Consider the following 17426-nt stretch of genomic DNA (forward strand, 5'->3'; position numbering starts at 1 on the left):
AAAAACTGTATCCATCAGCTGGGCATGGCGGTGCACGCCTTTTAATCCTAGAAGCTGGTGGATTCTGTGAGACTCAGGTCAGCCTGGTCTACATAGCAAATTCCAGATCAGCTAGAGCTACAGGAAAACCCTGTCTCAAAAAACAACAAAGTAAAACAAAACACCACTATGTAGGTGGTGTGTATATCTGTGTGAATTCTGCATAAATCATCACAATTAAAAGAAGAAGTAAAATACAGATACAAAGAAAGCTATGCTACAGGGCCGGGTGTGCTTGCCCTCACCTCTAGTCCCAGAACTTGGGAGGTAGAGGCAGGTGGATCTTTGTGAGTTCAAGGCCAGCCTGGTCTCCAAAGTGAATTCCAGGCCAGCTGGGGCTACGGAGATACCCTGTCTCAAAAAGACCAAAACAAAACCAAACAAAACCAAACAAAACACAAAGCTATGCTACAATATGGACAAATCTCAAGAACATCTCACAGCAGGACACATACCAGACACTATAAGGTCCTACAATGAGGTGTTGAAGGTCTTTTGTTTTTTGGGAAGATCAAAAGCAGGACTCTACCACTGACTTACACCCTTGCCCGAGGTGTCTGCAGTCATACTATCACAGAAGTAGAAAGTGGGATGGTGACTGTCCTGAAGAGAAGGGGAAAGAGAGCACTGTTGCTTAGTGGGTACAGAGCTGCAGCCTTGTGAGATGAAAATGTTCCTGTGATCTTCCACACCTCAGAATGTACATGCTGAGGGTGTTGTACAGCACACTTCAAAGTTTACTGAGAAGGTAGCTCTTGGGGCTGGAGAGATGGCTTAGCGGTTAAGAGCACTAGCTACTCTTGCAGAGGACCTTGGTTCAATTCCCAGCACCCACATTGCGGCTAACAAGTCTCAAACTCCAGTTCCAGGGGAATCCAATGCCCTCTTCTGACCTCTGCAGGCACTGCATGACATGGGTGCACTTACATACATGCAATTAATACACTCGTACACATAAAATAAAAAATAAAATATTTTTAAAAAGAAGTTAACAGCCAGGTGGGGTGGCGCATGCCTTTAATCCCAGCACTTGGGAGGCAGAGGCAGGCAGATCTCTGTGAATTCAAGACCAGCCTGCTCTACATAGTTCCAGGCCAGCTGGGGCTACAGGGAGACCCTGTTTAAAAAAAAAAAAAAAAAAAAAAGATAGCTTATATATACTTTTTAAACCATTATAATAACCTTTAAAAGTATGTCAGTTTGATGGGTGTGTGGTGACACATGCCTCTAATCCCAGCCCCCAGGAGGCAGAGGGACACACTTTCTCAAACAAACAAAGTATGTCAGGTAAAGAATCAAAACAAGGGCTGGAGAAATGGCTCAATGGTTAAGAGCACTTGGTCTTTCAGAAGATCTAATTCAGTTTGCAGCACTCACATGGTGGCTAACAAGTGTCTATAACTCTAGCTCCAGAAGATCTGACACCCTCTTCTGGCCTTCTAGGGCATTACACTCACATGGTACACTTATATACAGGCAGACAAAACATACATACACATATAACAATAATAAATATTTTTTAAAAACCTGAAAAAATGTCAGGTGGGCCGGGGGTGGTGGTGCATGCCTTTAGCCCCAGCACTGAGGCAGAGGCAGGCAGATCTCTGTGACAAGGCCAGCCTGGTCTACATAATAAGTCCCAGGCCAGTTGGGACTATAGGGGGACCCTGTCTCAAAAAGACCAAAAAAAAAAAAAAAAAAAATCAGGGGGGGGAATGGAAAGATGACTCTGGTTAAGAGCACTGACTGCTCTTGCAGAGGATGCGGGTTCAATTCCCAGCACCTACATGGTGGCTAACAACCATTCATTACTCCACTTTCAGGGGATCCAACGCTTTCTTTTGACTTCTGTGGGCACTGCACACACACCAGGCACTTAAACACATGTAGGCAATATACTCATACACATAAAAAAATTTTTTTTTTTTTTTTAAAAAGAATCAGGTAGAGTGTGGTGGCACACAACTTTAGACCCAATACTCAAGAGGCAGAGGTAGGTGGATCTCTGTGAGATTGAGGCCAGCTTGGTCTACATAGTGAGTTCCTGGTCAGCTAGTGCTGCAAAGAGACAATGTTTCAAACAACAAACAAACAAACAAAAAGAATTAAAACCACAAAAACATTTCTATAATTGGAAAATTCTATGTATGGGAGAAAGAACTCTAACAAAATAGATCTAAATGTTTAAGACACTGTATTTGAGTAGGTTAATTTTTTCAGTATTTGTCTATTTCCCAATTTGTCCATGGAGATACATATTACTTACTATGAAAATAAAAACAGAGTAACAATTCAAAATGAACCCAATAGAATGGATAAATAAACCAGTACATCAATATAACAGAATACTACTACTCGTCAATAAAAAGTTAACAAATTGCTGATGGTCTTAACAATTTGGATGGCTCTGAGGCACTTCGATGAGTGAAAGAAGCCAGCCTCACAAGGCTGCAGAATGCATGAGTCCAGATGGACTCATGATAGAAAAAGCAAACTTGAAGCAACCAAGAGCAAATGGGGTGTAAGGGGTAAGACATGGGGGAAATGTGACTAAAATGGGGCAATATAAGGGATTTTCAGGGTGAACAATCTGTTTAGGATTGTTAAAAAAGTATACTGAACATTAAGGGAGGACTCAAAGTCAACAGCATCATTTGGAGATTAAGAGTCTGCTGAATGCTGGTCCTTGAACAGGACTCCTTTATTAAACTTCACCCACCCAGGGCTCAGGGACCATCCTGGAAGAGGGGGCAGAAAGACTGTAAGAGCCGGGGAGGAGGTGCATGACCATAATGGAAACAGAGTCCTATAGGCTCCTGGGATCCTGCTCATTTGATTCTATGGTGTCAGCATACACAAGTCCCATGCAAACTCAAACACACAAAAACCCAGCATAGGACTGGGAAGATGAACAGCAGACCCCAAACTTAGCTGGAGATATATTGGCAACTGATTGCTACTAGGTGAGGAAGAGCTGATATTCCCAAAACAAGGAACTCTAGATAGGCTGACTAGACCTCAGTGGTGGACTTGCACTGGGGAACATCTGGGAATACTGACTTGACACAGTGGGTCTTAACACAGATGAGAGAGTATATGGGTTCCTTTGGGGGCGGTATGGGAGGGTACCAGTGAGGAAGGGGGTATAAAGATGATTAACATTGAGATGTTCTGTATGAAATACTCAAAAATTCAATAAAAACAAACTTAAAAAAAAACTAGTATATATACCACAGCCCCTCAATATTGCTTCTTAAAGATATCACCCCCTCCCCTTCTAAGTATATGCCACCACGTGTGTGAGTGCCTTCAGAAGCCAGAAGAGGGTCTTGAATCTTCTGGCTGGAGTTACAGAGAGTTGTGGCACAACTGCTGGGAACTGAACTTGGGTCCTCTGGGAGAGACGCAAGCACTCTTAACTGCTGAATCATCTCTCCAGCCCCTACCCCCTTTTGCTTTATAAATTAGGAGAAGAGAAAGAATAAGGTAATGCCTAACTAAGGTAATAAACTGAAAACAGCAAGCTGCTTCATATTAGCATATACTAACCAAAAGCTCTTCCATAATATATTTCCATAGGTAATAGCTACTAGCTACAGCTGGCACAAAAGGCCTCGTATCTTCCAGATACCCAGAGAAAGCATGGATATTTGAAGACACCAAACTCTATTACTAAAGTAATATGAAAAGGAGCACATAAATGGGGAAAGAGACATTCATGTTAACTGATAATCTCTGTGCCAGGTACTTAGTACCTATCAACCAATCAATCAGGGATGTGATTTCACTCTCAAAACAACTATGCAGCAAGTATCATTATTGCTATGAAACAGGTGGAGAAACAAACTCATGACAATTAAGCAAAGGTGCCCAAACTGAACTAGCTAGTTGGGGCTAACCACAGTCAATTCCATAGCTATTATGTTACAAGCCAGGACTTGAGGATGGACTAAACATACTCTCTCCATTACCACTTGGTGCACCATAAAGGATTTAGATGGGAAACAATGTAAGGGTAAATGTATGCATGGCCACATAGCTACTTAATACAGTCCAAGATGTGCGTTCTTGAAATGTTTTTGGTACAACAAACAGATGTTTTAATCTTCAAATGTTTTCATGATATTTAAGAATTTCATTTAAGCCACTGAAATAAATTATTTTTTAAAACGTGGAGTTTATAGGCATCAGTAGTATTTTAATTTACGGAAATTATATTCTGAGTTAAACTTCAGAATGAACAGAGGAGGAACAACTGTTTTTGTCGTTTAACACTTCTTAGTGTGTACATTTAAGGCAACTCTGGATTTCCCTAGGCAGTGAAGGTCAAAGTCACTGTAGGGCTCACACAAACTAAACATTTATTTTGTGAATAAATGACTAACGTCTGGAAAAGGAGGTGCATCTATCACACAACGCAAGGAGCAGAGAGTGGGCCATATTCCACAGCAACACGAGAGCTGGCTGAGGTGAGAGTGAGCACCACATTATCATCCCCTGATCCTTTCCACTGCCCAGGACAAAGAACTCTGGTATCTAAACTCTCTAAAGGTGCAAGAATAAGGATCCGTATTAAAAATCAGGCAGGCATAAAAGCCAACTAACCCAACAGCATGGATAAACTAAAATGAGGGGCCTAATTCTGCTGCAGGAACACAAACACACACATACACACACATACACACATACACACACACACACACATACACACACACACACACACACACATACACACACACATTCTGTCTCTCCTCCTGAAGGGAAAAAAATTAAATGAAACAGAACTAAATTATCCCTTTCATACTACTGACTTGCTTCTGGGTATTCCTGCCATGTGGTACCCATTTGTTGGTGTCACATGCTTCCACTTTAACACACGGGCATGTACTGAACTACTTTGTAGTTCCACTTCTTACTGTGAGAGAACAGACCAGCAGTAATGCCACCATTCAGAGAGCTTAGCAACACAAACTACAGGTTTTATTTTGGTAACACTTGCCTTGTTAATACCATTTTCCTGATCTTTAAATTCTGTACAATTAGAAAATCTGGACCAAAGACATAGACTTTTTAAAAACAAATTAAGCAATTTGTGTGACCAGAACAATGAAGTTACAAGGGTTGGAGAGGTGGTTCAGCTGCTAGAGTGCTTGCTTAGCACGCAGGACACCCTGGGTTCCATCCTTGGACATGGTGGCGCACACTTGTAATCCCAACATTTAGAAGACAGGAGCAGCAGTTCAAGCTTATCTTAGCTACATGGAGAGTTTGAGGTAGTCTAGGCTACAAAAGACCTTGTCTCCAAAAAAAAAATAAAACATTAAATTTAAGACTATTTTGTTTAAGAAAAGTTTCAGGATGTTTACTGCATACAAGGAAAATATATATAACTTTTATATTTAATCCTGTAGTATGCTTGAGAAAGGCCACTGACTTTTAGGCTATGCACTGACCTCCTTACTCAGGGACCACATTTCCTGAGGGTACCATCTCCCTCTAGATTTGTTTCTTCGTGTCCTGCTACACATTGAACACCCAATTCCAACCTTTCCTCTTCAGAGACACTCTAGGTATTCTAAAATCCCTGTCTCCTAGTCTTCTGCATGGGAGAGGCCCTGTTACATCACAGGAAGTTCAGACTGCATGCCGCAGAGTAAGAACTATTTAGATTTCATGCCAAAGCTAGGGTTTGTTGGAAATGCCTCAGTTCTTTATAACTCAGTTAACAGACTTCTTGTGTCATGCCATCAAACAATCTTGCTTTTTAAATGGGCCTGCCAAGTATGTCAGCCTAAATTATCCATGTATTTCACAGACTTCAAAGTACTGCCCAGAGAGAGCTGATCTAAACCACCCAAAGGAGGGGTGGCTAGCTACAGTCCTGTAAGCTCAAAGAACACAACTGAGTTTTTTAAAAAGGCAAAGAAATGGGACTGGTACATGACGTCCCCAGTATATGACTATTACATATAATCCTAGGCTTTGGAATAGGCTCCGGCACAGTATAGATCCTCTTTCACCAAAGTACCAATGATTAGTGGTAAATTAGTGGTGTCTGAAAACATTATCATACATACACAGCACAGTCCTCATTCCCACATCCACCCAGAAACCCAAATAAAGATGCTGGGAGAAAGAAGTGTACAGACCAGAAAGACTTCTAGGATAATCAAGAGCTGACACCGAGTTTGAGAGCAACAGCCTGGCAACCTCCAAAAATGAAATGGAATCACCTTCATTCCTAAGTCTAATCTGAACAACACCTTTTTTCAGTATTGTCACCCACAAAACCATAACTCATACTGCAAATTGTTCTCATATCCTGAAGAATTTCAGTGTGATCTAAATGATTTGAGAAAGCCACAAGAATCCTAAAAAAATCTACCGCCTTCGAAAACCCTATCCTTTATACACTGGTGATAGGACTATTAATTAGTGAAACAAAAATAAGTAAAAAAATATGAAAGGAGACCAGCTGGGAAAAGATGAGCAAAAGCAGGAAGGGACGGGGATGAGAAAGGCTGGTGTATGGGGGGGGGGGGGGGTAAAATGACCAAAATACATTCTATACATGCACGAAAATACAATAATAAAACCTATTTTTTATGCACAGTTAATACATGCAAATCAAAACTTTGCCGGGTGTGGTGGCTAGTGCCTGTGATCCCAGCACTCAGGAGATGAGAGCAGCAGGCTCAGAGTGTAAAGACAGTGGAGGCCACGCAGCAGGCATATCTCAATAAACAGATAAAAACAAAAACTATATATATTTTTAGGAAAGAACTTAGTAAGTTATTAAACACTTAGCTATATAACCTATGAATTGAGAAATTTCATTTCTAAAAATATGTATTTGTACAAAGGAACAACATTCATTACAACAGACATATTTTAGGAAAAGTCTTGTAAAAATCTGCACATTCATCCTAACAGTAAGTCAATAAATTCTGTTTCCATATGGTGGAATGTTACATAACCATTAAAAATTAGGCCAGTAACATGTATTTAGAAAGAAAAAGTGGTTCAGGGAGATAGGTAGAGTATAGCCTCGTTTGTGTGAACATGTGTACCTGCAGTTGCACACAGAAACGTAAAGCACGGCTGCAAGTGTACACACAAAGTCTAGCAGCGAATTCTAAGTGTAGAACAACAAAGAGATCAACACCTTATTTTTCAAATTAAAAGTCATTCTTAAATTAACATTCATGAAAACCTAAGAATATTACAAATACATATTCAGTTGTAAAAATATAAGAAAACAGGAACAACTGTCCTCAAAACATTTCTGCACTGTCTCACCAAAGCACAGCTTTTTCTTTTAAAATGATGCTGAAAAGCCAAGAAACAAACATGAAGATCTCTAAACTTCTCAATGCACACGGGGAAAAGTTCTATTCTTGTGGCTTGGCTTTTATTTAGTTAGCATAAACCTGGAATGGATTTTTATCTATTAAAAAAAATACAATACTGAATGCATGACAGGGCACATTATACTCACGTTAGCAGATCTTAACTGTGGAACCAAGCACACTAAAATAGCTTTCTATATTAAAAACGCTCTATTTACACAGCATCGCTGCCACCACACATGGGAGTGGTGCTACTTCAAAAACCACTCATGCCAGTGCTCCCTACACCATGCATTCTGAATTATTAATTGGAAATTCTGCATGCCAAAAATATGAAATAGTGAAATTAAATTAATCCAGACTGATGACATAAGCTTTCTTCAGAACCGGCATTCCACATGTGGATGCTAGATAACCTTCCATTATTTGAGGGTTCCAGAATTAATAGACAATTTCTCAGAAGTGAGGTATTTCACAAGCCCATAATGAAATAAATGCTTTTATTATTATTATTATTATTATTGTTTTATGGGGCACATAGTTATAACAAAAAATTATAAAGATCTAACCCCTGTATTCTACTTATTTATATGTCTATTTTTGTGGTGCTGGGGATCAAACCCAAGACCCTATATTTTAATATTTTATAGCATAAGAGCGATAAACACAAACATCCGTGTGCATAGGTATGAACCTACAGCAAACTGAAAAAGCAAACCCAGGCACAAACACAACACAATTAGTTTGTTCTGTGGCTGCCGTGGTGCTCAAGGGAGGAGGAAGAAACAAGAACCTGAAATACATATTTCAATTAAAAGTTTAAAACAGAGAATTATGGATTTGCTCTAGGCAGGACAAGGAGAAACAGACCACTTTCTCACACAAATTTCCAGGAAGACATAAAATTTTGGAAACTATTTAAACTGGGATTTGGAGGTAGGGAAAATGCAGTTTAAACCAGATTAAGCTTCCTTGAGGATAGAGGAAGGTCTGAGTAAAAAATGAGAGGCTAGGGTGAGCATGCTTCAAGAAGAAAGTGGGGCTGCCTGGAGCCCTGTCTTGAGAGGTCAAGGGCTTCTAACTCCTTTTACCTACTATGACAACAATGCAAGTCCTTCTGGATGCTGCAGTTGAAACCAGTGTATGGTAATTTGATTACAACACCCACAGCAGTCTGTCAAACTGACAACTGGATGACATCCTGCTCATCTAAGTCTCCTTTACAGAGACAAGCTCAGCTTCCCCAGTCTCCTGCTCCTTGTGACTGATGTCTTTCTGTGAGACTCTAGGCGTCTGGGCTCCCCGACCAGGAAAGGAGGAACTGTGATTATGAATTCAATCTGTGTCTAAAAAGCCGGAGAAATGAATTTGCAAAACGTGCTTGCTTTTCTAAGCAGAAAGAACAGCAATTCACCGTTAGGTCCTTTGCTCACCCTGCAGTTTGTTTATAGTTTGATTATTCCTGACATTGAACAGGATGCGCTGTTAAGGACTGAAACCAGCCAGGAACTCACAAAGCAGCCTGGTCCGCTCTGCACCGCTGCCTTCCCTGCTACAAAAAGGAAAGATGTACCCTCGGGCAGCGTCTGCATTCAACTTCTTGTTCCAAAAACACACCACTGTGCCCAACAAAAGGGATAAATCAGCTTGGTCCCTTGAGTCATGACTAATTTTTAAAAACGTTACAGCAACTTTGGATCTTGCGACTCAATAAATGCAGTGTCTGGCTCAGCCCTAAACAACCTGAATGTGTCTGATTACAGTGGAAGTCAGTGCTGGAAATGTACGCCTGATGCAGTCTCAAAGCAGGCAGCCTGGCAGCTTCATTCATGATGATGACCAGTGAGCAGCCCACACCAGCGTAAGAAATGTTCAACTAGGACAAGCAGGAGAACAGGAATTAGCTTTCATCTAGTCTCCCAGGAACACAAGTCAGACAGAGCTTGTGAAGACATACAGAAATTCAGAGTCCCTCTTCATTTCCACGTGGGAAATATGCTTGGCAACTAGAAACAGCTATGAGGCCAGGAGTGCCAGGGTTCACTTAATATTACAGAACAAGCAAGTGGCAGCATCAGCTCGTTCCTCTACATCCCCAGGGCACTCTGTATATTTGTGAACTTGGCTAAGCTGGCTGGCCAGTGAGCTCCAGGGATCTGCCACCTCTGTGTCCCTGGTGCTGGGACTACAGACACATCCTGCCATGCTTGGCTTTTACAGGTCATCCAACTTGCACAGCAAGCACTTTACCAACTGAGCCATTTCCCAACCCCTTCTCCTGTCTTCTAAAGCAATTTCTAGCAAACAAAAGGAACTCAAAAATACTCTTGTAATATTGTACAGGATGAAACCATCCAGTTGATGCTTGTTACACGCAACTTCTTTGAACTTCTTATTTTGGGGACTGTTCATAAATGAGAATTTGAGAATTTTTCATAACTGGCAAACTCTACCATTTAACTTTTGATGGTTTCAATCTTTTTCTTCAGAAGTTTCATCATAGGGGTTGGAGGGGCAACTTGGGAGTTAAAAGCACTTGATATTCTTCCAGAGGATCCAGGTTCGACTCTCAGCACCCACATGGCAGCTCTGGCACCCGCTTCTGGCCTTCACAGGCACTACACACACCAATAAACATACTGACAAATCTACAAACAAATAAAAACTACAAACAAATAAAAAGAAACAAATCATTTAAAAAAAGTCATCCTTAGAACATCAAAATTGACAATTCAAGTGATAATAATCAAAAACTACTTGCTCATAAATATTATTTTGGAACGTGAATTATCTGAATAAACATATTTCTTCTGAAAAAAGAAAAAGAAAAAAAAAGAAAGCCATCCAGAGATGGCTGATTTGACAGTCAGTAAAAAAGACATGTTAATATATTAAAAAATGAGTGATACTCTAAAAATAATATTTCTGTATGTGTCTAAGTAAAGTCTTATATTAGTATGGCTTGAGTTTCTGAGGAAAAAAAAAAAAACAGAAAGGAAGAAAATCCAATGAAGTCAAAGGTTAGGATAGAAGCTCCCCCTCCCTAATGCCTCACTGCCAACTGAGGCTGTTGAGTTATTGTATTAGAAAATGACTCTGGCCCAGGACAGTGACATCTGGCCTTGGGGTTTGCTCCCACTCTAATAAGAACAACAGCAGTCACTGCTTACTGTTTGCTGAAACTTTCCAAGACACAGAGTCACTTAATCTGTACAATGACAAATAAAGTAAATCTATCACTATCCCCAGCTTATCCCCAGCATACAGATGAAGAAATGGAGACACAGAGTTCAAATAACTCCAAGTTAAGCAGCCACAGCACACCACACCACAGCACAAGTAAACCCAAGCTAACTGCTGTAGTCTATAAAAGCACGATGCAGTGCTGCCTCTCTGACAGATCCTGCAGAACCTTCTGTGCACACCAGAAGACAAGAACAGGACCCATGTACACATATTTAGAATACTGTAGCAGAAAAGCTCTTATCATGAAATAAAATCCAGGCCAATCTAAACAGAAAACATACTCCTACTCGGTGAAAGGAAACCTTTCTTCAAGCTGGCAGACTCACTGAGTAAATTTATTTCCCTTCATTTCTCAATCCTGACTGAGAAAACAGAAAACATTAAAGAAAAAGAGCAAGCGAGTGCAAGACAATGGGCAAAAGTAGAAATGAATCATGGGGAAAACAGCACAACAATCTCAACTACAAACAGGTACCACAGAGGTCCATCACAAGGACAAGAGGTATTCTTCCTAATGAAATAAGGAACAACAGAAATGTGAATGTTTGAGCTAAAAACTACACAACAAGCATGGCACAAGTACCCAGGGCTGAAACACAACAACGTGCTCCATGCCTACAGCCAAACGCAGCAGCAAGCGAGAAACCCCAGACTGCTCCTCACCCTCATCCCTCATCTGCCAGACTCTGAGCTACGTGTTTGAGATCCAGCCCAGCCCTGCAGAGCCATTGGCGAGCCCTGCAGCTATGGAAGAAGCCTACTGCTGAAAAAGGAAAGAAACATAGTGTGACTATCTTAATGCTATACTCATAAGTATGAACACACCATCGAGGGTCTAGACAATATAAAACTCAAAGAACTCAGGTGAAAGTCAAAGTTAACAGACAATTTGACATTATAACAAACTCTCAGTGGAAAAAGACTGAATCCTCAAAACTTTGCAGTTAACAGTAAAAATGTTCTCTACTTTCTATTATAGATTTGCCACCCAAAGACAATTGTACAGACTACAGTCTATAGTAAGAGCCACTGATAATCACTGAAAGGACTGAAACATAAAATCCAGGGCCCAAAAAAGGCTGCTGGTAAAAGAATAACCTGAGGCTCTGCACACCCAGGGACCACTGCACTTACAGGTCCAGACAGCCAATTGAATCTGCATGAAAGAAAGAAGCGCGGTGAACTTTGAATGAGACAGACTTCCAGGACAATCAGGTTTCCATACTTACAATATTTATATTTATTAAATAACCAAACATTCCAAGTATTAGACCAAAAAACTTGCTATACTAAATTATGTACTTTGGATTTAAGTACTTAAAAGGAGAAAAATTATAAAACCCTTTTGCAATCACTGGTACTGTAATGGTGCTGAGCGATCAATGATCTACCAGACCACTGTAACATCCATATAAATCACAGGATGCAAGAAAGACATTTCTTCAGAGTGCTGTAGTGTTTTTTTTTTCTTTCTTCCTTCCTTCCTTCCTTCCTTCCTTCCTTCCTTCCTTCGATAACTTCCTTCCTTCCTTCCTTCCTTCCTCAAGTGGGGGGGGGGTGCTGAGGTAGTAAACTCAAGGCCCCACACATACCAGGCCACGTGCTCTGCCAATGAGCTACATTCCCAGCCCTCTATGTTGTTTTTCAACCGAGATTTCAATAGGGCTCCTTATAGTTACTAAATTATTTGTAAAAATATACTTTCTATTCCAAAAAATGAGAGACCTCACCACCGAAAATCTGCTAGCATTCTCCTAGCATTCTGATTCAAATAAAACAATTTAAAAAATTATGAAACAACTACAGCAAAAAAGGAAAGAAATAGGGAAATGTAAACCCTAGGGTATTTGATAATAGTAAATGCAATGTTATTTAAAAAAAAAAAAAAAACACAAGTGTGCTTACATTAAAACTAAGAGGAACTGGCAGAGATAAGGGTGAGAGGAGCTGGCCAGGTGCTGACAAGGCAGGAGCTGGAAGCAGGATTCCCCAGAGCAAGCATACTATTTTCCCTATACAGAGTTGAAATTTACACAATAAAAAATGCTTTAAGCATACAAATCAGAGACAACTCATTCTTACCTTTGCTAGAATCCTTTACTACAATGTCAGAGATTTCAAACAGTTTCAGGGGAAGGGGCATCTTCCGATTTGCTGCGATGGTCTTCAGGAGGCCAGGAAGAAGGGTAGTGCGCGCCACCTACAGGAAGAGACTGAAACTGCACTAACCACAGAGCAATCACCAGACCAGGCCCACTGATAGCAGGAAAACAGAAGGACCCTTGGCCTTTCCCACTGAAAGAACTGAAAACAGTCTCCATTCCAAAGTTTCAAAATAAACCCTAATAAATCTGATTTAAAAAACTAAGTGAGAAACAAACATAGCTTGAATGACTATTCTTACTTAAGGGTGGGCTATTTATTGCATTCATTATCACCTTTAAAATTCAAGCTGGCTTTCAAGATTGCAAATATGTGAATTTTGTACACTGTCTCCTTCCAAAAACTGAAGCACATTAAAAGAAATACAAGCATTTAAATGAGTGAAACATGAACTAATCATTTCTTTAAAAACCAGAACTAGGGAAAACAGAATGCAATTAAAATATTATGACAAAGAGGAAACAAACACAGCCTCTATGGGGGCTCTGACTATACTTCCCGGCTTTTTTATTAACTAAAATAAATAGGAACATGTACAGCCGCATCATTGTTAATGGTCATATGATTACCTCCCAGTTCTTTGAAAAAAAAAAAACTTTTGATATGAAATAACTTTTTCATCTTAGGCTACACAGTAGCTTCCAACACATCATGCTAACAGAAGGGGGTCCACGGATGACAAGAGCTTCTCATGCTTTGGTCAAACTCCCAAGCACCACATAGCTTTTGCCCCAAACTACAACATACTATCATCTCTGCTTCCATTTCTGCAATCCTGGGGTCTATTCTTCACAATCCTTTAACACTTAAACCAGATCAGCCAACTCCTCTGCTCAAAAATCAACAACTGCTTTCCATCAAGTTGTAAGTAAATGTCATGCCCTATAATGCTGTATGATCTGGCTCTGGCTCTTTCTCTAGCCTCAACCCCTGCTGTTCTCCTGGGTTACTGCAACTCCAGCTGAGACACTGTACTGTCAGACAGCACATTTCTATCTCCCACCACCTACCTGCTCTTTCTGTCAAGTATGTGCTTCCTCCAGGTTATAAACCTGGCTATCTCACTTCCTTCATGTCTCCACTCATACATCCTCTCATATAGTAGGTGCCTTGAACACCCTACCTAAAGCAGTCCCTTCTCAATAAGACACAAGCTAACTGTACACGCTAAGTCCTCAAAGGACTTGCTGGATTGTTAAAGGAAAAAGGAACATCTTTCCTACCATTCTACCAGCAAGCTGCTATTGGCCTTCAACTCAGTGCTTTCTTCAACATTTACTTTCCCACCTAAGGGGAAGTGCTGAGGCCTTCACAGAAACAAAGGACAGGAGCACCCGTCCACTTTCAATAGTTTGAATTAACAGGATCAACTGCAATCTGAAAGTATGAAGCAGAAAATTCCACAAGTATTTCTAGTTGCTATGCCACTTCAACCCAGGGAGGATGTGAATCAGCACTCTGCCCAGAGCATCCATGCTGTGCTGCTCCCTGCCCCTCAGTCACCTAGCAGCCTCACTGCAGCAAATGTGGCAGCATCTCAGTGCTTATGTTCAAGCAACTCTTATTTAGTGTGTAACAGCCTCAAAGTGAAGGAGCAGTGATGACAACAATTTGGACACGTCAAAGAGAAATAAAAAAAGTACTTCCTTTAAAAGGTGAAAACTCTCAAGTAAAGGGAAAAAACAGTATGGTAAGGTCACTAAAATCAATAATAGAATATTTGGGGACAAAAAGGCTTTACTTGACAAAAGTTCATTAGAGCTTATTATTACTAAGTTTTATAATTAATCTCTTACTGTGCCCTATTTATACAGTAAACTTTATGATAGGTACATATGTAAGGGGAAAACACAGTATATAGAGTTCACTTTCAGGTATCCAGAGGGTCTCAGAAAATATCCTCCTCGGAAAGGAGGGAACTACATTGAGGTGTAACAGCAAATTTAACAGCTAACTATATGGCAGTTACTTTTGTTTGTTGGTTTGAGATAGGGCCTTGCTATTTAGCCTTGGCTGGCCCAATACTTACTATATAGCCCAGACTAACCTTGGATTCATGACAATCTTCCTGCCTCAGTTGCCCAAGTGCTGGGACAACTGGTATGTACCATCACAGCAGGCTAAAGACAAAGTCTTGCTGTATAGCTCAGACTGGCTTTAAACTATGTAGCCCAAGGAGGGCTTGAACTCACAATTTTCCCTGCCTAGCCTCCCATGCACTGGGATTACAGACCTGCAAACCACACCAGGATTTGGAAGCTATTTTTATTTTACATTTATTTATTATTTATTTATATTGCTTTGTGTGTGTGTGCACGGGCATGCCCACACATGCATGAATGCATGCTACAGTTCACCTGAGGTGGTCAGAGAACAATTGCAGGAGTCACTTCTCTCCTTTCACATTGTGGGTTCCAGGGATCAAACTCGGGCTTGTTAGCTCTTCTACCTAATGAGCCATCTCACCAGCCTAAGACGCTACTTACAAAAAAAGGTGTACCAGTGTTTTGCCTGCATGTATGTAAGTGCATCCATGTCGTACAATGCCCGTGGAGGTCAGACAAGGGAGTCAGATCCCCAGGAACTGAAATTAAGGATGGTTGTTATCCACCATGTGGGTGATGGGAACCAAACCCAGGTCCTTTGCAAGAGCGGCTAGTGCTCTTAACCACTGAGCCATCTCACCAGTCCTCTAAGCTACTACTTTTTAAGAAAATATTTATTTTTATTTTATGAGTGTGTGTTTTGCTTGCATGCATGTAAATGCACTATATGCATGCAATGCCCACAGAGGCTAGAAGAGGGTGCTGAATCCCAAGGAACTGGAGTTACGGATGGTTGTTAGCTGCCATGTGGGTGCTGGGAACCAAACCCAGGTCCTTTGCAAGAGTAACCAGTGCTCTTAACCTCTGAACCATCTCACCAGTCTAAGAAGGTACTTTTTTGTTTGTTTGTTTGTTTGGTCTTTTTAAAGATGACTTTTCTTAAATCAGATGTGGTGGTACATGGCTATAATGTCAGTACTTGGAAGTGGAGGAAGGAGGATCAGGAGTTCAAAGTTGTCTTCAGCTAAACAGCATACTGAAGGCTTGCCTGAGCTACATGAGACTGTCCCCCAAACAGACAAAAGCTTTTCTCAGCAGCATAAACATTTAAAATCTGAATCTGGGACTGGAGAGATGGCTCAGCGGTTAAGAACTCTGGTTGTTCTTGCAGAAGACCCAGGTTCGAATCCCAGCACCCACATGGCAGCTAACAACTGTCCGTAACTCCAGTCCCAGGGGATCGGACAGCCTCTTGTAACCTCCACGGACATTGCACAACATGGGTGCACTTACCTACATGCAGGGAATATATGCATAGACATAAAATAAAAATAAATAAATAAAATAAAATCTGGTCAAGTTTATAAATCTAGCTACAAATTTATTACAAATATAGGAGACCACCAGAATACACTCAGCAAAATCCTAAGTGAGGAAATTCTACAGAACAAAAGACCCAGTTTCTTCAATAAATAAAATTAAAGAAAAAGGGGTGTGGGGAGAAAGCTTAGAAGAGGGAGAAAGGGGAGGGAAACAATGGACAAACAGCCTACAGATTAAATCACTCAGAAATCACTCAATTTCAATATAGAACCTCAGCTGAATTCCAACTTGAAAAAAAAAGATAACAGTGAAGATTTAAATAGTGACAAACATTTGAGAATATTTGGGGAGAAGGGAGGATGTTCTGTAACTTCGTTTATAATAATCATATGGAAAATGTACACATTTTACCTAAATAATGTTTTTCTTATCCTGTCTTTTCTCTAACATATCTATTAGAAATGAACCCGAAGTTAAAAACTATGAAAGAGAAAGTACAGGCTCATACCACTTTACATTTCATTTCATTTATCTATAAATAAACACAAACTTGTTAGCCATATTAGTAATGGTAAACTAACTTCATAGAGCAGAAGTAATGTAGAAACTGTCAAGTCTAAAAGACATTCTCTGTCATCTCTAATGGACTTTATGCAGAAATACTGGTTCTTAAGTATACTAAGCTACAGCTATTGATGGTGACAGTTAATGCATTTCTGGTTTGCTTTCTTTCCACTTATACAAAACAGAGAAGACAGGATTCGAACCCTGAAGAACAGAACAGTTAAGAAATCTGTCGTACCTGATAATGAAGGGGATACATTTAGCATAAGCAATTAAGAAATCACCAAGATTTAGTGATGCTTCAGTCTATGCAAATATTAGTACGCCTCTAATTTACCACAGCAGATTAGACAAATTCTAAAGATAAAATTCAGAATTTTGAGGTGTTGGTGGTACATGCCTGTAGTCCCAGCACTTGGGTGGCAAAGGCAGGCAGATCTCTGTGAGTTCCAGGCCAGCTGGGACTACAAGGAGACCTATTTCAAAAAGACTAAACATTTCTAAGAGTTTTAGAATTTTTCCAAAAGCCAATTCAGAAGACTCTTGCTTTTACACAAGTGAAAACCATAGTCCAAAGGAACGATCTCAAATTAGAGCTCAGGAATTATTTTAAATAGCATTACATTTTTTGAAAGCAGAGCCTTCCAGTTCTTTAGAAGATGTAAGTTTTTTCTAACACCCAGGTTAACAGACATAT

At 40.3% G+C, this 17426-nt stretch overlaps 1 protein-coding gene across 2 annotated transcripts in view; it reads right to left on the bottom strand.

Annotated features, from left to right (window-relative positions):
- Farsb (phenylalanyl-tRNA synthetase subunit beta) overlaps nt 1-17426 on the bottom strand; it is a 73596-nt gene that overhangs the window by 21157 nt on the left and 35013 nt on the right. For both annotated transcript variants that reach the window (XM_008825813.2, XM_029559989.1), the window contains one exon: nt 12717-12834. In XM_008825813.2, the coding sequence (XP_008824035.1) occupies nt 12717-12834 (118 nt within the window). The remainder of the gene's footprint in view (nt 1-12716; nt 12835-17426) is intronic.

Source organism: Nannospalax galili, unplaced genomic scaffold (genome assembly GCF_000622305.1).
Source record: "Nannospalax galili isolate Female #2095 unplaced genomic scaffold, S.galili_v1.0 scaffold127, whole genome shotgun sequence".
Taxonomy (NCBI): Eukaryota; Metazoa; Chordata; class Mammalia; order Rodentia; family Spalacidae; genus Nannospalax; species Nannospalax galili.